General features: G+C 40.4%; 1 protein-coding gene across 1 annotated transcript; it reads right to left on the minus strand.

Moving 5' to 3' along the window:
* Positions 1–4,570: 4,570 nt before the first annotated feature.
* On the minus strand, positions 4,571–19,841 carry LOC692815 (RGS-GAIP interacting protein GIPC). Its single transcript, NM_001046662.1, is given in 4 exon segments — positions 4,571–4,936; positions 5,678–5,929; positions 7,204–7,434; positions 19,352–19,841. Coding segments are annotated over 4 exon segments (963 nt in total). The 5' UTR covers positions 19,592–19,841; the 3' UTR covers positions 4,571–4,696.
* Between the last annotated feature and the right edge of the window lie 962 nt (positions 19,842–20,803).

Here is a 20,803-nt window from a genome sequence, read left to right on the forward strand (position 1 = left end):
AAGGGGGCCTAAGAAGACAATGTGCAAGCTGCACGCGTTTTACGCAAGAGCATCCGGATGATGGAAGATCGGCTATCCTCGACCCACGCTAGTTCTGACCCAGCGGGGTATTCCGTAGGATAACCCACTCTAACCGGCGCTAAATAGGCGGGCATCGGATAGCCTGCCCACCGAGAGGGCTGCTGGTCATGGCACCGACGACAGCCGGTCCGGCGTCCCGATGGGGAGGATGATGGGAAAGACGTGCTCCACATTAAGCACTTCACTTTCACCCCTTTGCCTTTTCATGAGTTCTGTCTCATGCGAGGTTCGGACGTGGGTTATTGAGCGACAGAAGGTTTTAGACCCAAAAAAAAGAGGCTATTGCAACTAAGTGCGGATGGGTAGGTGAGCTTACGGGGCTCCACTTGAACTTGACAGAATTTGCTAACACTAGCCTTAATAAGAGAAGTGTGTACCTGAATTTACCACCGGATCGGAATCGCGACCGACTGAGTGGATCCGGGGAAGCCTTAATGGGTTGAAGATCGGTTGGGAGAACGATGACCGATGCTTGGAGGATCTAAAATCACCGAGAGTGAATCGAAAGGATCCGATAGGAAATGTTTTGGGCGACGGCGGTTTTGCGTTGCCTTATCGCCTGGGTCGAATGTATAGAGGCGGCCAAGAGGGTTATCGTGTCGCACTGCTTTGTCGAAGAAATCTTGTCTAGTCGCTGCACAAGTATATACAGGAAATTTCACAAACGTTATAATTAAGCTGAAAACTTTAGATAGGTAGTGTTTTATTTAAACGATTCGATGAAATAAAAATGTTCCCAATTAAATAGTTTCGGAATATAGAGTACTTGAACATAACGAACAAACTATTTTTCAGTCAGTCCTTGAATTCTGTTGTATCTAAAGTACCGTAATATACCGTAATATGATTTGTAGTAAAAAAGAAGGCTGCCTTTTTTAATAGGCTTTTATTAGCTTCAGACGTATGTATGTATGTTTGTAACGGAATCTTTGAACATGATTTTGACCCCCTTCAAAATGTCGGATTAACTTAAATTAACGGAAATTTTGTGTATTTATTCAGGGTTGCCAGATGTGGCGATTTCTCGCCATTGTGGCTCCTAAATAGCTAATCAGGCGATATAATCTTAACGTTTGGCTACTGATAACCAAATTGGCTATTTTCGTTTTTATAAATTGGTTCTTTGAATATTTAATATTGAAGTATGCTCTGTATATCAAAAAACTATTAATTTCAGTAAAAAAATAATTCTTTTTCCCGCCACTTGACAGCGCTGCAGTAACTATTTATGATACTAAAATATGCAGTGAAAGTGTGCGCATGTATGTCTTATTATATATGTATTATATATTTAATATTGATTAATTATAAAAGTGTTGTTTATTTTTAAACTTTTTAAAATAAAAGAAATACATTAAAATGTTGTTATTATTTAAATAATATTTATTTTTGTTGATCGTTTGAATAATAATAATAATAATAAAGGATGGGACGGTCGACATTTGTCGGGCATGCCACCGTCCGGGAGAGTCTATTAGACATATTGTTTCTGGCTGTTCTCGGTTTGCTAACGGCGAGTACTTGCATAGACATAACCAAGTGGCTAGGATTATCCATCAACAACTTGCTCTGAAATATGGTTTTCTTGATTCTGCTGTACCTTATTACCAATACCAACCTCAACCAGTTCTTGATAATGGTCATGTTAGGCTCTACTGGGACCGATCTATTATCACGGATAGGTATATTGTTGCCAATAAACCTGATATTGTGATAATAGATCGATCTGCGCGATCGAGCAGTGTTGGTTGATGTCACCATTCCTCATGACGAGAACCTCGTGAAGGCAGAAAAGGACAAATTAATAAAATATTTAGACCTGGCCCACGAGACTACCGCCATGTGGCATGTTGATTCAACCATCATTGTTCCAATAGTTGTATCGGTACACGGCTTGATAGCGAAAAGTTTCGATCAACATCTTAAGAAACTTTCGTTATCCAGCTGGGTTAAGGGCCTAATACAGAAAGCAGTTATCCTCGATACTGCACGCATTGGAGGAGGTTTCTCACTCTGGAGTCCTAACCACTGGTGGCTTGTGTCGTAGACACCGCCATCAGTTAACTATTATTTATTTATTAGCTTAGTAGGGTGGATGGTGGATAAGATGAAGATGAAAACCTTTGTATTGTTAAAGTGGAAAAAGCACAAGTTGCTCAGCAAACTTTTTTTTCCTACCGATGCTGATAGCCTTGAGAAGATATTTCATCTTCACCCTAACGTGTAGGTGAGCTCACGGGGCTCAAACCGAAAGCGTTGCTAACACTGGCCCTAGCTAGAGCATCAGCAGGGCTTCGCAGAATCTACCACCGGATCGAAACGCGACCCACTGAGAAGATCCGGCGAGAAACTCAGCGGGTTGATGCATGGGTTAGGTTGCATGTAGAACTCTTTGCTGAATTCGACGAGTACGGTTACCGCAGTCCCTAAGTCTGCTATTAGTGTTAGAGCTGATTATGTAGTAGTATGTAGATCTTCAATGTATCTGACTCAGTGCAAGCAACATCCGATAAACAAAAAACGACAAATAGACTCATCTCTTATTGTGTTAAATTAGACATTCAAACTTCGATTTTGTTTATATCCAACAAAAAGCTTGAAGCAGTTATTAATTATTATATTTAATAATAAGTCGTAAAAACGAGTATATAGTATATACGTATCACGTATGCAGTTTTTGAGTTCAAGTGCTCTGAGTTGTACGAGATAGTCTCTTAATCTTCTTTTTACCGTCGCACCACTCGCTACCGAACAGAGTTCATCCACACTATCTGGAACCACTGCGCTTATCAGGACGTTTCCAGAGATATTTTTGCCATGTACAATCCGGCTTTGGAATTAACGTTACTCATTAATATTACCTACATATTTATGTTATTTCGCAAGCACATAGCGCTCATAGAGTTGTCCTTCTTCAAAAGAGGAGAGTCCACAGCAGTAGGCAGCGACTTGGTTGTACCTTGCTGATGTCTGTGATCTACAGGGTTACAGGGACTACTCACCATCAAGTAGGCAGTATGCTTGTCTGCCTACAGAGGCAATAAAAATATATTCTCACATCCAGAGGTCTTTTTTGCTACGCACCATCCGGCTATGGAATGAGCTCCCCTCCAGGGTGTTCCCCGAGCGCTATGATATGTCCTTCTTCAAAAGAGGCTTGTGGAGAGTATTAAGCGGTAGGCAGCGGCATGGCTCTGCCCCTGGCATTGCTGAAGTCCATGGGCGATGGTAACCACTCACCATCAGGTGGGCCGTATGCTCGTCTGCCTAAAATGGCAATAAAAAAAATCCATAATTCAAACATCTATGTTTGTAGAGAATAATGATCTATACATAAGTACGTTTCTTACCCATTCTATTGGTTGGCAAAAAAATATAATAAATTTAACTTATTTCTAGAGGTTTTATTTAATAAAAAGTTAAATCGATTTTCTTAATATTTTTTAACAGGTCTAAACCGAATATTAAACATTGACTCGTCTGACATACAGGCTTTAGACATGAAGTGTAACAATCTAATTATTTTATTTAGATAAGTTAGCTAAATTTTTGGACACAATAAGTTACATACTCTTTCTCTGTAAGCAGTTTATGACTTGATAATTTGATGAAATTCCTATATTTTAAAGAGTCATCAGGTTACGTAAGATATACCTTAAGGAGGTTTTTCACCAGTGACCATTAACAACTGCAAGGTCCAAAGGACTTAATGCAAAATGGCTATGGATTTACCTCAGAGATCTCATTGCCCGCTTCGACTATGGTTCCTCCCAAGTGGTTGTAGCATGGAAAAAAATCTTAGCAAACATTCTTATTACCACGTTTAGTATTGTTAAAATATGTTCTGTGTAATTACTCAACAATATAGCTAGCTTATATTACTACAGTTTTTATAGAAAATACTATATTAAAGTAGATTCAAGTTTATTTCACATAGGTGACTTACAGTCTAATGACTCGAGTAAAGACACATTAGGTGCAAAAATATGAACATCTACTTGTTAAAAACATCATCAATCTCGCTAAAACTCAAATCCATATGAAACAAACAAACTTATAATTACTTACTACATTGCAAGTACAATTAAAAATTTATAAAACGCAGTATGTTTATTGTAATACATATGTATTTTTAAATAGCACCTATAAATGCTCTTAGTAAAAATAGTGTTGGTATAGACTATAGGCTAATTATTATCATCAATCATAGGTACACAAACACTGCACACCTACTACAGAGACATGCGAATGTCAGCGCGTCCTTATAATAAATAAAAAACATTCGTTAATAGCTGGATATTATCAGTTAGATATAAAATAATTCATTAGGCAAAGATAATGATGATGAAACCTGTTGTGTGTAGTATCATATCCGAAATAATGATAAACACAAAAATATAGAGATATCGATAATTGTTTAAAATTACATTTTTGTTAATTTAAAGATCGTATCGAAAAGCGTTCGTCAATTTAGTAATAATGAAATATATTCTTCCTAGATTATCATTTTATCACAATCACGATTGTACTATAGGTACACGTTTCAATTTGATCTAAATACATAATTAATTCACAATAAGTGCACTTGCGTAAATTTAATCTGAGTCTTTGTGTTCTAACTGAGTCTTCCAGATCTAGCATCAGTTATAACTCCCCATAGTTCAATGATAAATTCATCTGTAAAACCAAATTCTTGAAGATCGCTGTTATCGATAGCCTCTGCGAGTTCCATAGAATTTTGTTTTCCTTCGGCAAGATCCCACATTTGCGATGCCAATTCACTATCATTGATACCCATAAATGATTCCAGTAGACCGTTGATTTTTTCAATTCCAGCCTTTGATTTGTCATCGTGCTGAAAAAATAATAATTTTGATTTTACTATCGACTGAATTATTTACTATATTTAGCACAGATTTTGTAAATGTGTTTGTACTGTCGAATAGCAGCCTCGACACAGAATACAACTTCCTGTAGGTGTCATAAATGCGACTAAGGGATTCCCCAGAGTATGTACAGCAACGATTTGTAAGTATTAAATTGATATAACGAACGCCGGTACGTACTAAGTAAATAACAATAATGCGGAAAAATGCAACACGTAATAACTTTGCTGTCATCAGAGATTACTCATACATCCTCACCATAAATTGACAATAAGTTACGTCGTATAAAAACCGGTGGTAGGCAGTATTATACACGCGCACTGATAGGTACCACCGTATGAGTTATTTCTACTGCGAAGCAGCTATGCAGCTAAAGAAGGGGGCAGTGGTCATTCAATATAACTAGACTTATCATGTTTTGATGAATTAAAGTAGGTAGAGGCATTCAAATTGTGATGTCTAAGAGTTCCAACCAAGTGGGCTGATGTGGTTAACTACACGTCAGCCCTATACAATAAGTAATTAAAATGTTAAATCAATAACAAACTCTCGGTTCAACATAGCTTTTTGTAGGTAGGTTGTAGGTTTCAAATTCCAAACGGTTATAATTTTTTTCTAGGTACTCTCCTCCTTCCACGTGAAGTGTTTTAGTGAGTGCTCACACTGCTTAACATGAAAAGAAAATGAAAAAAACATGATAAATTTCATACCTCATTTTCAATTGTTGCTTGGCCATTCGCTTTAAAACGTAGAGTTTCTTTTCCTGAGCCAAAGTTTTGTTTTTTTCCTGACCTCCCACTACCGGTTTTAGGACCGATGCTACCGAATCCACTCTTCAATGGTTCCACCAATCGCATTATAAAAGTGGTTCCCTTCGGTATGTCTTTCAGAATTTTCGCCACCTCATAATGTCTTTTCCCAACCATATTCTCACCATTCAATTTCTCAATATGATCTCCGACCTGAATTAAAACGAGCAAGTTAACGCACTGTAATGAATTATTTCCGGTCGACTTGTGAATGAATCTGCTTTGAACATTTGAATATCTTCACAATTATTTTTGCGTTTTCCATAACGCGGTGAACAAATTTTAATCTTAAATTTTTTTTTTAATAAAAAATATAAAAATTAAGCCGTAATTAAATTGTTGATTCCAATATACCGTAAGGGATATCTACAATCTTTAACTTCGCTCTAACACTCTGACCAGTAGCAACAAGATAAAAAAGATGAAATTAATTGTTAGTTCTGTTTGCTGTTTAAGCGAATTCTTTAATTTCAATTGTTTGCAAGGTGTTGTTTTTTTACTTAACAACCCTAACGATGTCAAAACGATTTGTAACAGAGATAATTGATCGGCTATCTCTGAAAGGTATCTTTGATCAAGAAAGTTTGATTTCTCACTTTAGCGTCTGAATGAAGGTTAAAAATTTAATTAATTAAAGAAGATGAACATAACTCTGATATAAACGAATTTGACTAATTTAACACATTTCATACATAGTAACTTAAATTTATTAAAGACACTAATCTTAAATCAAATTTACGAACGATTGTGCACGAACAACTTACAACAAGAAAGTAATCGTATGAATTTGCAAACCTACTAGCAGTATGGCATATTTTGAGCTCTCACTAATGCTAAAAGTATATACAATCCCGATCATGCCAATTTATGCCCCGAACCAATCAATCATTTGGACTTTGATGGAAAGAGTACTGCTATTACTGAGACTTTGATCTGGAGGTGGACGAAGTCTTTCACATTGTGATGTTTATCAGCTCAGAAAACTACGTAATAAGATGTGTGCTTAGGGCGAGCTTTTTAACGTTCTCGATAGCGTCCCTAGCGGCAAACGTTCAGACTCCTTACTTTTTTACTGGTGGTAGTACTTCTTGAGAGTCCGCACGGGTAGATACTACTAACCTGCCTATTTCTGCCGTGAAGCAGTAATGTGTTTCGGTTTGAAGGGTGGGGTTGTCGTTGTAACTATACTGAAACCTTAGATCTCATATCTCAAGGTGGGTGGCGGCATTTTCGTTTTAGATGTTTATGGGCTCCGGTAACCACTTAACACCAGGTGGGCTGTGAGCTCGTCCACCTATCTATGCAATAGAAAAATTGAATCAAAAAATTGAGTTTACTTTTACGCTATCGGGAACGTTAAAAAACTCCCACTAAGCACACTGATCGGCCATGAGAACATCTGTCCATCTACAACAATAAACATTTACCTCAATATGTGGTATTCTTGAAACAATGGAGCCTTCTTTAATCCTTTTTATAAATGCATAACCTGCTCCGTTATCTGTAATCGTTAATCCTAGAGCATCTTCTGTTTTAACTATTTCTATTTCCTTTGGTCGACCTTTTCTATGCGCGAAAATAAAGTCTTCTAATCCTATTTGCCCTCCGAGAAGTTTTTTCATATCCACTTTGTGAGTATTTAAAGTACAGAAAAGAATCTGAAACAAATATCCATAGATTTATCAAATTAGTTGTTATAGAAACTAAGAATACTCTATAAGTACTTATGATACTATTTCAAAAAACACATGCGTGATATTTCACATGCGCATGTATTTAATGTACTTATGCTATATACTGTAATGCATTTGTGATTGATTTATGTTGTGCCTATATTGTGTTACCTAATTTTTTTCGGTAACATGATTTTATTATAATTTAATGTAATGAAACTTCCGTAGTTCTAGCGAGATAAAACATCATTAACCACGCCTCTCAAGTTTTGCGCGTGACTCGAGAATATTAATTTTCTTTTTAATCATAGTTACCTACTAATTTGGAATGATAAGCGTCATTCATAAATAAAATGGTTGGCTATTATAGAACTATTCATTCATTACAATAATATTTAATCATTTAATCTATAAGACAAAAATCTTCCCATTAGCGCGAACAATAACCGACCAAACACTGAAGGGTTTTCCGGGGAGGAATACAAGCTTAGTATTTTTTTCAAATTCCGCGATTCATAGACCTGATTAAAATTGCTTTTACGCCTTAATCTCGCGTTAAACCGTAAAGTGTGAGAAACGTCAGAAATAATATCGCATCATTAAAATTGAGATTGCTTAACATTTTAAGAAAATCAGCTTTATACTTCAAAGGCCCTATGAACATGTACATATTGTATTTAATGAGTTTATTACACTAGATCTAATGACAAATTATTATTATGTTTGCGCAAAACAGAAGTCGTATCATGACAACTTCATGGTAGGCAGCGACTTGGCTGTGCCCCAGGTATTGTGCGTCCATGATCGACGGTAACCACTTACCATTAGGTGGGCCGTATGCTAATCTGCCTGCAAAAACAAAAAAAAAACTCACAACTTTTCATTCGTGGTAGTAGCATGTATGTGAGAATACATAGTTGTGAGATGTGAACTAAAATGATTGCATAATAATGTAAATGCAATAATATTATAGTTACACTAGTTACTTCTGCACACACTTTCTCCTAAGATCTATCCAGCCTTAAAACATGTAAACATACGATAATTTTTTTGATAAGTAAAACCGTTTTGGACAAAATCTTTATGATTTATATATGTATACTCTAACCTTCCTTGTTTATCCTCATTTCTATTAATGAAAACTGTATGAGAAAGAGTTGCGTGATTTAGAAGAAATAGACGAAGAAAAAGATAGGCAGACAGTGACTTTTTATTACTATTTAAAGATCTATTATACATGTTTTGCTTTATTATGTCACGTTAGGATGTATGTGCAATCAATATTTAGTAGGTTTTTCGATAACATAATATATGTAAGGTTATTTAAATGATTAAATGGATCATTCCGATAGAGGCACCCGTCACGTGCGGACGTGCCCATCGACCACTCGATCGCCCGGCGTTTGTTCGCCCGGCTTTTGTTAGCCCGGCCATTGTTCGCGCGGCCTGTGTTCGTGGTACATCTGCCGACCAAGTGTTTTTTCCTGGAAGTTTTTATTTGTTTTGTTTTCTTTCGTTATTTCTGTGTTCGTGGTGCATCTGCCGACAAACTGCTTTCCTGGAAGTGTTTAATTGTTTTGTTTCTTTTTGTTATTTCCGTTTTGTTGTGTTTTTTCTTTGTCCTGTAGTAATCGTGCCGCATCGCCACCTGTGTTCAATAGAACCGCTCAGGTCCGAGAAGTTGGGGCCTCGCCGCAAGGCGAGTGTCTTCAAGACCCGGGGCCGCCCCACCTGGGCACTCAGCGATCATGGACGCTGTGTTCGCGGAATTCCTCCGACTTCGTCATCCACAGCTCGCCTCAGAGTTTCTGGCTTTCAAGGCCAATCACACTGCGAGCTCTCTCGAAGACTCCGCCGTGCTCGCTGCTCCTGCGTCGCCTGTACCTGCGTGCAAAGCTTCTACATCGAGCACCGCAACCTCCGTCGTGCCTGCCGTTCCCGCGTCGCCTATACTGGCGAGTAAAACTGCTGCGTCGTCCGCCGTGGCCACCGTTCCAGCTGTGCGATCATCCGCGGCCTCCGTCGCGCCCTCCAAAACACCTGCTCGTAGGTCACCGGCGCCCGCCTCCTCGTCCTCCGACTCTGACTCGGAGATGGAGGTCGACCTCGCCCCCGCCTCATCGACGGATGGATTTACCCTGGTACAAAAGGGTAAGAAACGTGCCGCGGAGTCTCGAGCTCCCGCGGCCGCTAAAATTAGCAAAGCCGCGAACGCGTCGCGCCCCCGCCCCCAGACTCCCGTTGCGCCTCCAGCCCGTGCCAGTCCGTCGCCGCGTCCGGTGGCACAAAATAAAACCCAGTCCCCTCCCCCGGTAATCCTTCAAGAGAAGGCAGCTTGGGATCGAGTTTCCCTGGCCCTTAAGGCCAAAAATATCAATTTCACGAATGCCCGTAACCTCGCGAACGGCATCCAAATAAAGGTGCATTCATCTGATGACCATAGGGCCCTCACCTCTTACCTCCGTAAGGAGCGTATAAGCTTCCACACTTATACGCTTCAGGAGGAGCGCGAACTCCGCGTTGTAATACGCGGAATCCCTAAAGAGTTAGATGTAGAGCTCGTAAAAGCCGACCTGTTAGAACAAGGCCTACCAGTGAATTCTGTGCACCGTATGCACACCGGTCGCGGTAGGGAGCCATATAATATGGTTCTAGTCGCTCTCCAGCCTACCCCCGAGGGTAAGAAAATCTTTAACACACAGACCGTCTGTAGGCTCTCTGGTATCGCTGTCGAAGCCCCCCATAAAAAAGGCACTCCTAGCCAGTGCCATAACTGTCAATTGTATGGGCACTCTTCCCGTAACTGTCACGCGCGCCCCCGATGCGTCAAATGTTTAGGCGATCACGCCACGGCCCTATGCACTCGCGATCAAAAAACCGCGACGGAACCGCCTAGCTGCGTCCTGTGTCGAACACAGGGTCACCCCGCAAATTACCGCGGATGCCCCCGAGCCCCGAAAATAAATCGCCGCGTCGCCCGCCAAAACCGCCTCCGAGCTTCCGGCCCAGACATCAAAGCCTCGGCACCCTCTGCGTCGCAGGCTAAGCCAGCGTTCGTTCCGGCGGCGGTGCCCAGTGTCTCGGCCTGGGCGAAACCGCTGCCGTACACGAACACGGCTACAACTCCCTCCTCCGCGATTCGTCCTGCCCCCGCGACTCGTCCCTCTCCCGCGACTTGCCCTCCGACCGCGTCCGAAAATCTCGCTTTAGCGATCGACTTCTTTCAGTCGATCAACTTTGAGCGCGTTAACGCTTTGGGCGACGCCATTCGCGCTGCCTCCACTGCACAACACTTTATCGCCGTTGTGCAGGAATACGCCGACGTATACGCGTCATTAAATACGTACGTCCTCCCCTCACTCCGCCGGTAATCAATGGCGTATATAAGTAGAATAAAGCCCCTATCCGTGACGATAGGATTTTTTAACGCTTACGGTCTCGCAAATCAACGTGATCAGGTTTCTGACTTTTTGCGTGACCATCAAATTGATATCTTTTTAGTGCAGGAGACCCTACTTAAGCCCGCGCGCCGTGACCCTAAAATCGCGAACTATAACATGGTCAGGAACGACAGGCTCTCTGCCCGTGGTGGTGGTACCGTCATTTACTATAGAAGAGCCCTGCATTGCGTCCCGCTCGATCCTCCCGCGCTCGCTAATATCGAAGCATCAGTGTGCCGAATCTCACTGACGGGACACGCGCCGATCGTTATCGCGTCCGTTTATCTTCCACCGGATAAGATCGTTCTAAGCAGTGATATCGAGGCGCTGCTCGGTATGGGGAGCTCTGTCATTCTGGCGGGCGACCTAAATTGTAAACACATCAGGTGGAACTCACACACCACAACCCCGAATGGCAGGCGGCTTGACGCGTTAGTCGATGATCTCGCCTTCGATATCGTCGCTCCGCTAACCCCGACTCACTACCCGCTAAATATCGCGCATCGCCCGGATATACTCGACATAGCGTTATTAAAAAATGTAACTCTGCGCTTACACTCGATCGAAGTAGTTTCAGAGTTAGATTCAGACCACCGTCCCGTCGTTATGAAGCTCGGTCGCGCTCCCGATTCCGTTCCCGTCACGAGGACTGTGGTGGATTGGCACACGCTGGGCATCAGCCTGGCTGAATCTGATCCACCATCGCTCCCGTTTAACCCGGACTCTACCCCGTCTCCTCAGGATACCGCTGAAGCCATAGACATCTTAACATCACACATCACCTCGACATTAGATAGGTCATCGAAACAAGTTGTAGCGGAGGACTTCCTTCACCGCTTCAAATTGTCCGACGATATTAGGGAACTCCTTAGAGCTAGGAACGCCTCGATACGCGCCTACGACAGGTATCCTACCGCGGAAAATCGTATTCGAATGCGTGCCCTACAACGCGACGTAAAGTCTCGCATCGCCGAAGTCCGAGATGCCAGATGGTCTGATTTCTTAGAAGGACTCGCGCCCTCCCAAAGGTCTTACTACCGCTTAGCTCGTACTCTCAAATCGGATACGGTAGTAACTATGCCCCCCCTCGTAGGCCCCTCAGGCCGACTCGCGGCCTTTGATGATGACGAAAAAGCAGAGCTGCTGGCCGATACTTTGCAAACCCAGTGCACGCCCAGCACTCAATCCGTGGACCCTGTTCATGTAGAATTAGTAGACAGTGAGGTAGAACGCAGAGCCTCCTTGCCACCCTCGGATGCGTTACCACCCGTCACCCCGATGGAAGTTAAAGACTTGATCAAAGACCTACGTCCTCGCAAGGCTCCCGGTTCCGACGGTATATCTAACCGCGTTATTAAACTTCTACCCGTCCAACTCATCGTGATGTTGGCATCTATTTTTAATGCCGCTATGGCGAACTGTATCTTTCCCGCGGTGTGGAAAGAAGCGGACGTTATCGGCATACATAAACCCGGTAAACCAAAAAATCATCCGACGAGTTACCGCCCGATTAGCCTCCTCATGTCTCTAGGCAAGCTGTATGAGCGTCTGCTCTATAAGCGCCTCAGAGATTTCGTCTCATCCAAGGGCATTCTCATCGATGAACAATTCGGATTCCGTACAAATCACTCATGCGTTCAACAGGTGCACCGCCTCACGGAGCATATTCTTGTGGGGCTTAATCGACCAAAACCGTTATACACGGGAGCTCTCTTCTTCGACGTCGCAAAAGCGTTCGACAAAGTCTGGCACAACGGTTTGATTTTCAAACTATTCAACATGGGCGTGCCGGATAGTCTCGTGCTCATCATACGGGACTTCTTGTCGAACCGCTCTTTTCGATATCGAGTCGAGGGAACCCGCTCCTCCCCACGACCTCTCACAGCTGGAGTCCCGCAAGGCTCTGTCCTCTCACCCCTCCTATTTAGCTTATTCGTTAACGATATTCCCCGGTCGCCGCCGACCCATTTAGCTTTATTCGCCGACGACACGACTGTTTACTATTCTAGTAGAAATAAGTCCCTAATCGCGAAGAAGCTTCAGAGCGCAGCCCTAGCCCTAGGACAGTGGTTCCGAAAATGGCGCATAGACATCAACCCAGCGAAAAGTACTGCGGTGCTATTTCAGAGGGGAAGCTCCACACGGATTTCCTCCCGGATTAGGAGGAGGAATCTCACACCCCCGATTACTCTCTTTAGACAACCCATACCCTGGGCCAGGAAGGTCAAGTACCTGGGCGTTACCCTGGATGCATCGATGACATTCCGCCCGCATATAAAATTAGTCCGTGACCGTGCCGCGTTTATTCTCGGTAGACTCTACCCCATGATCTGTAAGCGGAGTAAAATGTCCCTTCGGAACAAGGTGACACTTTACAAAACTTGCATAAGGCCCGTCATGACTTACGCGAGTGTGGTGTTCGCTCACGCGGCCCGCACACACATAGACACCCTCCAATCCCTACAATCCCGCTTTTGCAGGTTAGCTGTCGGGGCTCCGTGGTTCGTGAGGAACGTTGACCTACACGACGACCTGGGCCTCGAATCAATTCGGAAATACATGAAGTCAGCGTCGGAACGATACTTCGATAAGGCTATGCGTCATGATAATCGCCTTATCGTTGCCGCCGCTGACTACTCCCCGAATCCTGATCATGCAGGAGCCAGTCACCGTCGACGCCCTAGACACGTCCTTACGGATCCATCAGATCCAATAACCTTTGCATTAGATGCCTTCAGCTCTAATACTAGGGGCAGGCTTAGGGACCCCGGTAACCGTACTCGTCGAACTCGACAAAGAGGTCGACGTGCAACCTAACCCATGCATCAGCCCGCTGAGTTTCTCGCCGGATCTTCTCAGCGGGTCGCGATTCCGATCCGGTAGTAGATTCATTCGCGAAACAATTGCTCTTGAGTTGTTAGGTCTCCTTCGGAGGCGCTCGGGCAGTTGTTAGCAAATCCTACCCCTCTTGGCTGAGCCTTTGCTCGCCCACCTGTCCTGGTGAAACTGGAAAGGCCTTCGGGCCACCAGTAAACATTCAATCATAAAAAAAAAAAAAAAAAAAAAAAAAAGATTAAATGGATAATTATATGGATGCATGGACTCAACAAGTTCTCAAATAGTTATACCTAAGTATAACTATTTGAGAACTTGTAAGAACTATAAACAATTTTGCTAAGGAAACAGTTTTAAATTGGTGCGGCTACCTATATCGAGTGGTGAAAGTCTATTTGGTTTAAGAGACATTTAGGCAAGTTTACAGGATAACCATTTAAAGTTTTAAATTTGGAATAAATATCATAACAAAAAATGTCTTCAGCTATTTGAACGGAGTAAACTTAATTAATATTCAATTAAAAACATCAAACTGTTGCTGCCAATACCAAATGGAAGGCATCTTTAATTATAAAGATAAAGCGAAATGCTTCGATCAACTTGTTGATCGAAGGCGAAATGTCACTTAAATCAAATACCCTTTCACACCTCGATATGATGGAGAAAATCTGTGCGGTCGATATGAATTGACATAATGTTATACAAAAAATCTATACTAGATATTCTGTAAAGGCGACTAAGGGACTCATCGGGGAATAGGTAGCGGCGTTCACTGAATATTCTACCAACGTGCTGTGATTACCAACCGCCATTTACTGAGCCTTACTGTAAGCCCGTACTGGTAGGTTCATTCTGACTAATTCTGCCAAAAAGAAGCTATGCGTTCCGATTTGATGGGTGGAATAAAATCGAGACCTTAACCTCATGTCTCAGGGTGGAGATATTGGTTTCCTGATTTCTTCTTTAAAGTTTTCCTCCAAGCGGGCCGTGAGCTTAATCACCCATCTAAGCAATAAAAAATCTTCATATTTCATGGAATTTAATATAATTTTTATATTATTTCTATTTAAATGACGTAATGGAAGGACCAAGTAGGATTAGCTTAATCTAAAGTGCAGTAACTGTTCAAAAAAATTCAAAAGAAACTTCAACGTATTTTGAATATTCGTGGTCTATGTAGCTTTACTCTTTTTTTTTTTTTCATGAACGAGTTCATTTATCATTACTTTGTTAGAAGTTTGTATGAAGCATACATTAATGATCGATACACGACGGTATATTCTAGGAGATGCGACGTCACAAGCGTTTAGTTATTAAAATTCGGACACTTAAATGGTGTTTAGTTGTAAGGTTAGTTTTTATATAGTGTACATGGTTTGTCTTCCAAAAAAATTAATAAAAAAAAAACCGGCATCCTAGAACGAAGCTGCTGGAAACAGATACCTACTAAGCACACATTATGTTATACATATATTTACATCACTTACTTAATAATTATGGCGTTATTAGCTACTATTTTGAAAAGCATTCAAAACAAGGCAAGTAATTATTTTAATTAACAATTGTACGATTCTTTTAATTGCGATAAAGGTAGATGAAATTATAGCCTCCAACTAATGCACAGTTGGGGGAAACGACAAGGGAAGATATTCCATAACGGGTATTCGCGCTCAATACACAGACGATCCAAATGTAGGAGCTCGGAACATGTACTGCATATTCAAACTTGCAAATGTCATTAACTTTAGTCGGATTTTTGTCAAATAACTTCTGTTCTGCAATCGCTACAGCTACATACAGACAAACCGCTGATTGCTGCTTGAATAACAGTAAGCTCCCACAAATATGGTAAAAGAAGGTGCTACTTAAAATCCAGCTTTGGATTGAACTCCCATCAGACTCAGTCAACTCACAGTATAACATTATCCTCAATCACGGTTTGTAAAGACATCTTAGCGATAAGTAAGAGCTTAGTTGCACCCTTCGTATTGCCGATAATTTTACATCTACATGTTTCACTGAACTTTTGTTCGGTTTTAACTTAATATGCAGGTATGTGTGGTCAAGTGCGATTTCTCAACGTGTACGTGTACAGTTCATGCGGTCCTTGACCCACGTGGAGTAGGTCAACGCACAGGCATATGTATACGCCGGCGAAGCGTATCTGCAGTCATTCCATCACTTGCCGTGTTCGTTTGTATGATACGAGAGCGAGACTGCGCCCCTGGGACGGACGATCCACTTCCTGGCTCGGCCATGCGTAGTTCCGCACAAAATGACACTATCAACTTAGTGTCATAGAACAGATTTAGGTAACAACTAGTGATCCTGCAGTAGTCGAAAATCGACTATAATTAATTGAAATTATAGATTTAAACATTGTTAAGGTTCTATTGTCATAGACAATAATGTTTTTTTAATTAATTTAATGTATTATTAATGTATAATTAAAAATATATATATAATTCTGCACTCCTTCTCTATATTCTCTATAAGTGTGAGAAATTTCATACTCCTCCGTCCGCGCAATTTTCGCAAAAACGGGTACAAAGTTTTTGCTTCACGTACTAATATATAGATAATATATTTATTCATCATAGAAACACAACAAAAATAGATATCGTTCTAAGGATCAACAGTATTCGAAAGCATATGAGAATGAGTACGATCCGAAATCGAGTCGAACGAAGACGCGAGCAACAATTAATCTTTGATAATATAATCAACTATTAATTTAAGTGCTCGTAAGTTAAACATAAAACGTTTCGGTAATGTTCATACGAATCAAATCAGTTTGCAGCAATCTTCAGCAATCATGTTGAAAAGAAGTTGCCTGAATCCTATTAACAAAATTCTCACCATAAAACCTTGGTCGTAAAGAAGCCTTGAATATTTTCACAAGGCGTAAAATATCAGGAAATTAGCGACCATGCTATTTTCGCCGCTGACCTTTACAGGCGATAAGTGAGCTATATGCAGACTTCGGGTGTACTGGTCGTTTATCATGATAATTTCTGCTAGCATAGGTATGCTGTAGGTACTACTAGGTATGTACCTATTACTGCTCGACATTTACGATGAAAGGAATGAGAGTTATTTTTGTTTCCATCTTAGACATTTATACTGCAAGCAAGTAACCCAACATTTGTTAAGTTATAGAAGTTTTACAATTGAATTTTTTTATTGAATTTGATTGGAATATCTTACGGTAAACTAAGTAGTCTTAGACACCATAAATCATAATGTGAATAGGTAACTAGCTAATAGATCAAAATTACACAATAACATTAGTTGATGACGCACCAACATTGTTAACGTAAAATATTTTCTTATCGCGGTTTACATTTTGTTACACTCATAGTTTGGTTTCAGAAATACTATTGAATAATGAAACACTATTTTTATGTAAATTTATGGCAAACTGCGAGATACTAAGCTGTTCGTTTGCGCGTCTATTAGACCGGCATTTTTAAGGCAACATTTTAAATAAATCTAACAGAATCTATTTCCAAAAGTAAAAAAATATATATTAAAACCATAACATTACATAACATTCCTCGTCGTTATTTGAATGCAAGCCGGGCGTGACGAAAATAGTTTATGGACTGCTCTAAAATAGGATTTTAATACTTAAAGATATTGTGTATAAATTATACTCTAAGGAGTACATCGTCCGAATTCCATACCCGATTGGAACCAGTATAGGTATTTACCAAATATATTTGGTATTCGAGACCTACTTACGTTACTTCGTTTTTTGTGTTCACGGACGCGGTGGGCTCATCTACAATGTGCTGTTTTGTACCTAACTCCAATTAAGTAACTGGTATTTAAATTTTCATTTATAAATAATAAGTTTACAAAACTTGGTTATTTATTCGATCGAGAACCACGCAAGTGCTACTGAAAAAAATGTATTTTTTGTTTATAATGTTTCGATTTGTTTAAGTGTGAAAATTCCATAAATATTCTGCTGAGCTGAGTCGAAATATAAAACTCTTGTTTAAATTTTCTTGTTTCAATGAATTCATATAAAAATGCTGACTTTTCATCAAATCTCAAAAATCAATACAACATTAACTATATGTTAATATTACTTTTAAATATAAATTATTATATATTTTGCTTCATTTTACCCTGTTTGCCGTTTTATATTACATAGTTACTTTTATAGTTCATTATCAGGAAGAGAGTGAAGTTAGCCGTAATACCGCTCAAAATTCTTACTATTGTATTTCAATGATTCTAATTCTATCACAAAAGATGAGTTAATAAATCAAATTAGACCGAGACAACTTCCATACTCTTCCATGCGCTCTCGAGATCAGAAAGTCAAAATTAAATAAATTATAACTTTTATAATTTTTCTAGATACAAAAGCAAAAAAAAATGTTGGAAAATCCGCATAAGGACAGAAACATTATACGCACACAGATAGGAAATACCTAACATTATTGTTTAATGTTCAAGGTCATCATTATAACCTTATTAGATCACAAAACAGACCAGACTAACATGGATTGATGAATTTGATATCGGCAGTAAAATCGTTAATAACACACTGGTAAAAAACCGTATGAACCGTAAGTATATAATATGTATGTGTATACCGAACATATAAGTATGAAGACGATAGAGTCAATATTTAAGTATGTGAGAATACATTATCAGTACTTAGATCATCATTAACAGCAATAATAGTGGATTGGGGTAGAAAATACCCAGCAATTTTTCTACTCCACCTATAGTTTATTTTACGTAACAATATCATTAGGTATTAGTCATATCTGTAATAAGTAAATAGTAAGGCTTTGCGAAGAAACATATTTTCCGTACAATGTGGCATACAGCAAGTACCTTATATGAAGTCAGCGTCGGAACGGTACTTCGATAAGGCTATGCGTCATGATAATCGCCTTATCGTAGCCGCCGCTGACTACTCCCCGAATCCTGATCATGCAGGAGCCAGTCACCGTCGACGCCCTAGACACGTCCTTACGGATCCATCAGATCCAATAACCTTCGCACTAGACGCCTTCAGCTCTAGGAGCAGGCTTAGGGACCTCGGTAACCGTACTCGTCGAACTCGACAAAGAGTTCGCCGTGCAACCTAACCCATGAATCAGCTCGCTGAGTTTCTCGCCGGATCTTCTCAGCGGGTCGCGATTCCGATCCGGTAGTAGATTCATTCGCGAAGCAGCTGCTCTTGAGCTGTTAGGTCTCCTTCGGAGGCGCTCGGGTAGCTGTTAGCAAATCCCACCCCTCCTGGCTGAGCCTTTGCTCGCCCACCTGTCCTGGTGAAACTGGAAAGGCCTCAGGGCCACCAGTAATCCTTCAATCATAAAAAAAAAAAAAAAAAAAAAAAAAAAAAAAGTACCTTATATTGTGTTAATTGTTGATTTAAACATACGTAATGATGCGCCTACAAGTAAAACATCAATATTAGTTAATTGGATTATAACGATTACAAAGTTAAATTATGTTTAAGCATACATAATGATATAAACATTACAAAAAATTTGCCACGACTAATCAAATGACTGACATACGGTGTTTCCAATGAATTATGATACTTAAATCAAATTCAGGATAACCATAAATACCTACAAAACAAATAAGTAACTTACATCTTCGGGTGAAAATTCGTAACATTCTGCTATCTTCTCATATAATTCTTTGACGTTAGAGAAACCAGAGATGAGGCCCAATGGACTTCCGTGAGCTTGCTGACAGTGGAAGACCAGTTGTGACTTCTGCGTACCGTTGCTATTATCGACTCCATTAGACTGTGATTCAGTATCTTCTACTGGTGTGGGTGGTACCGGTGGCGGCGTGTATTTAGGCGCTTTCTTTTTAAATAACGACATAGTATAAGAACACTTTATAACGGCAGTATTTTTCTTTCAACAAAAACGACAGTCCGCGCACATTCTCTACCCATGTACCGTAAAATTTTAATCACCACAAGGCCGCTTATCTTGTGAAAACTTTAAAATATATCGCCGCGTCATAGCACAAGATAACTTATCGCCCAATGGCGATATTTGATGATTATATTGTGATGTTCAGTGAGACTGTACACTTTGAATTCGACGACGCTACGCAAGTGTGGTTGCCCTGGCGGACGAATGGAAACTGTGTGAATTGTGAGTGAAATGACTGGCATTGACTGGCGCAGTGCAGTGAGCCTGATTACTCGGCCACGATAACATTCTTTCAAGAGCGGAGAGCACCACTAAGCTTAAAGCTAAATTACGAACACTGCCATTTGTTGATTTGACTCACTGAATTTAAAATTGCGACATTCATGCACTGGTATTTGAGTATTGTTCTAAATTAATACTAAAACGAAAGCGCAACGTGTTCAACCTGTTCCTCGTGTACAGCGTCATTACTGAATATTCGGAACATCGCACTATTGTCAATTAAGTATACCCACTTAACAGCTAAAAGGAAATAGCTCTCTGTTTGTGCAACTGCGTCTCTTGTTGTAGGACAGCCACGACTATCCCCAACAAAAAATAACTTTGCGGAAAAGAAAATTATAGATTGGTATTAAATGGATTTTCGCATATTCATTTAGATATATTATTGCTATATTGATCGCATCCAATGTATTAATTAGACATTAATTACATTTTCTTTGCTCAGAATTTTCATGATATACTACTAACATATCTAGCTTTAACTTTATAAGAGAGTACAGACGTAGTCTTCCTGATGAATGGTGGGTGTAGCCGGTGAAGGTAAGTATTCAAAATGTTTATTTCAATAAGTGTTATGAATCTATCTCTACACATAAATACAAAGTCGATATAAAAAGCCATGTCTATTAAGATGGCGAAGGATCCAGTTTAGAAAATGTTAAAACCAGAGCGAATTTTTTAAAGCTTGCTTCCTAGCTCTTATACTTTTTTTTTATTGCCTTTGTAGGCAGACGAGCATACGGCCCACCTGATGGTGAGTGGTTACCGTCGCCCATGGACTTCAGCAATGCCAAGGGCAGAGCCAAGCCGCTGCCTACCGCTACCTACCGCCTACCTACTTACTTGAAACGAGAAGTTAGGTAAATACTAATT

Source organism: Bombyx mori, chromosome 22, assembly GCF_030269925.1.
Source record: "Bombyx mori chromosome 22, ASM3026992v2".
In the NCBI taxonomy this organism is placed as follows: domain Eukaryota; kingdom Metazoa; phylum Arthropoda; class Insecta; order Lepidoptera; family Bombycidae; genus Bombyx; species Bombyx mori.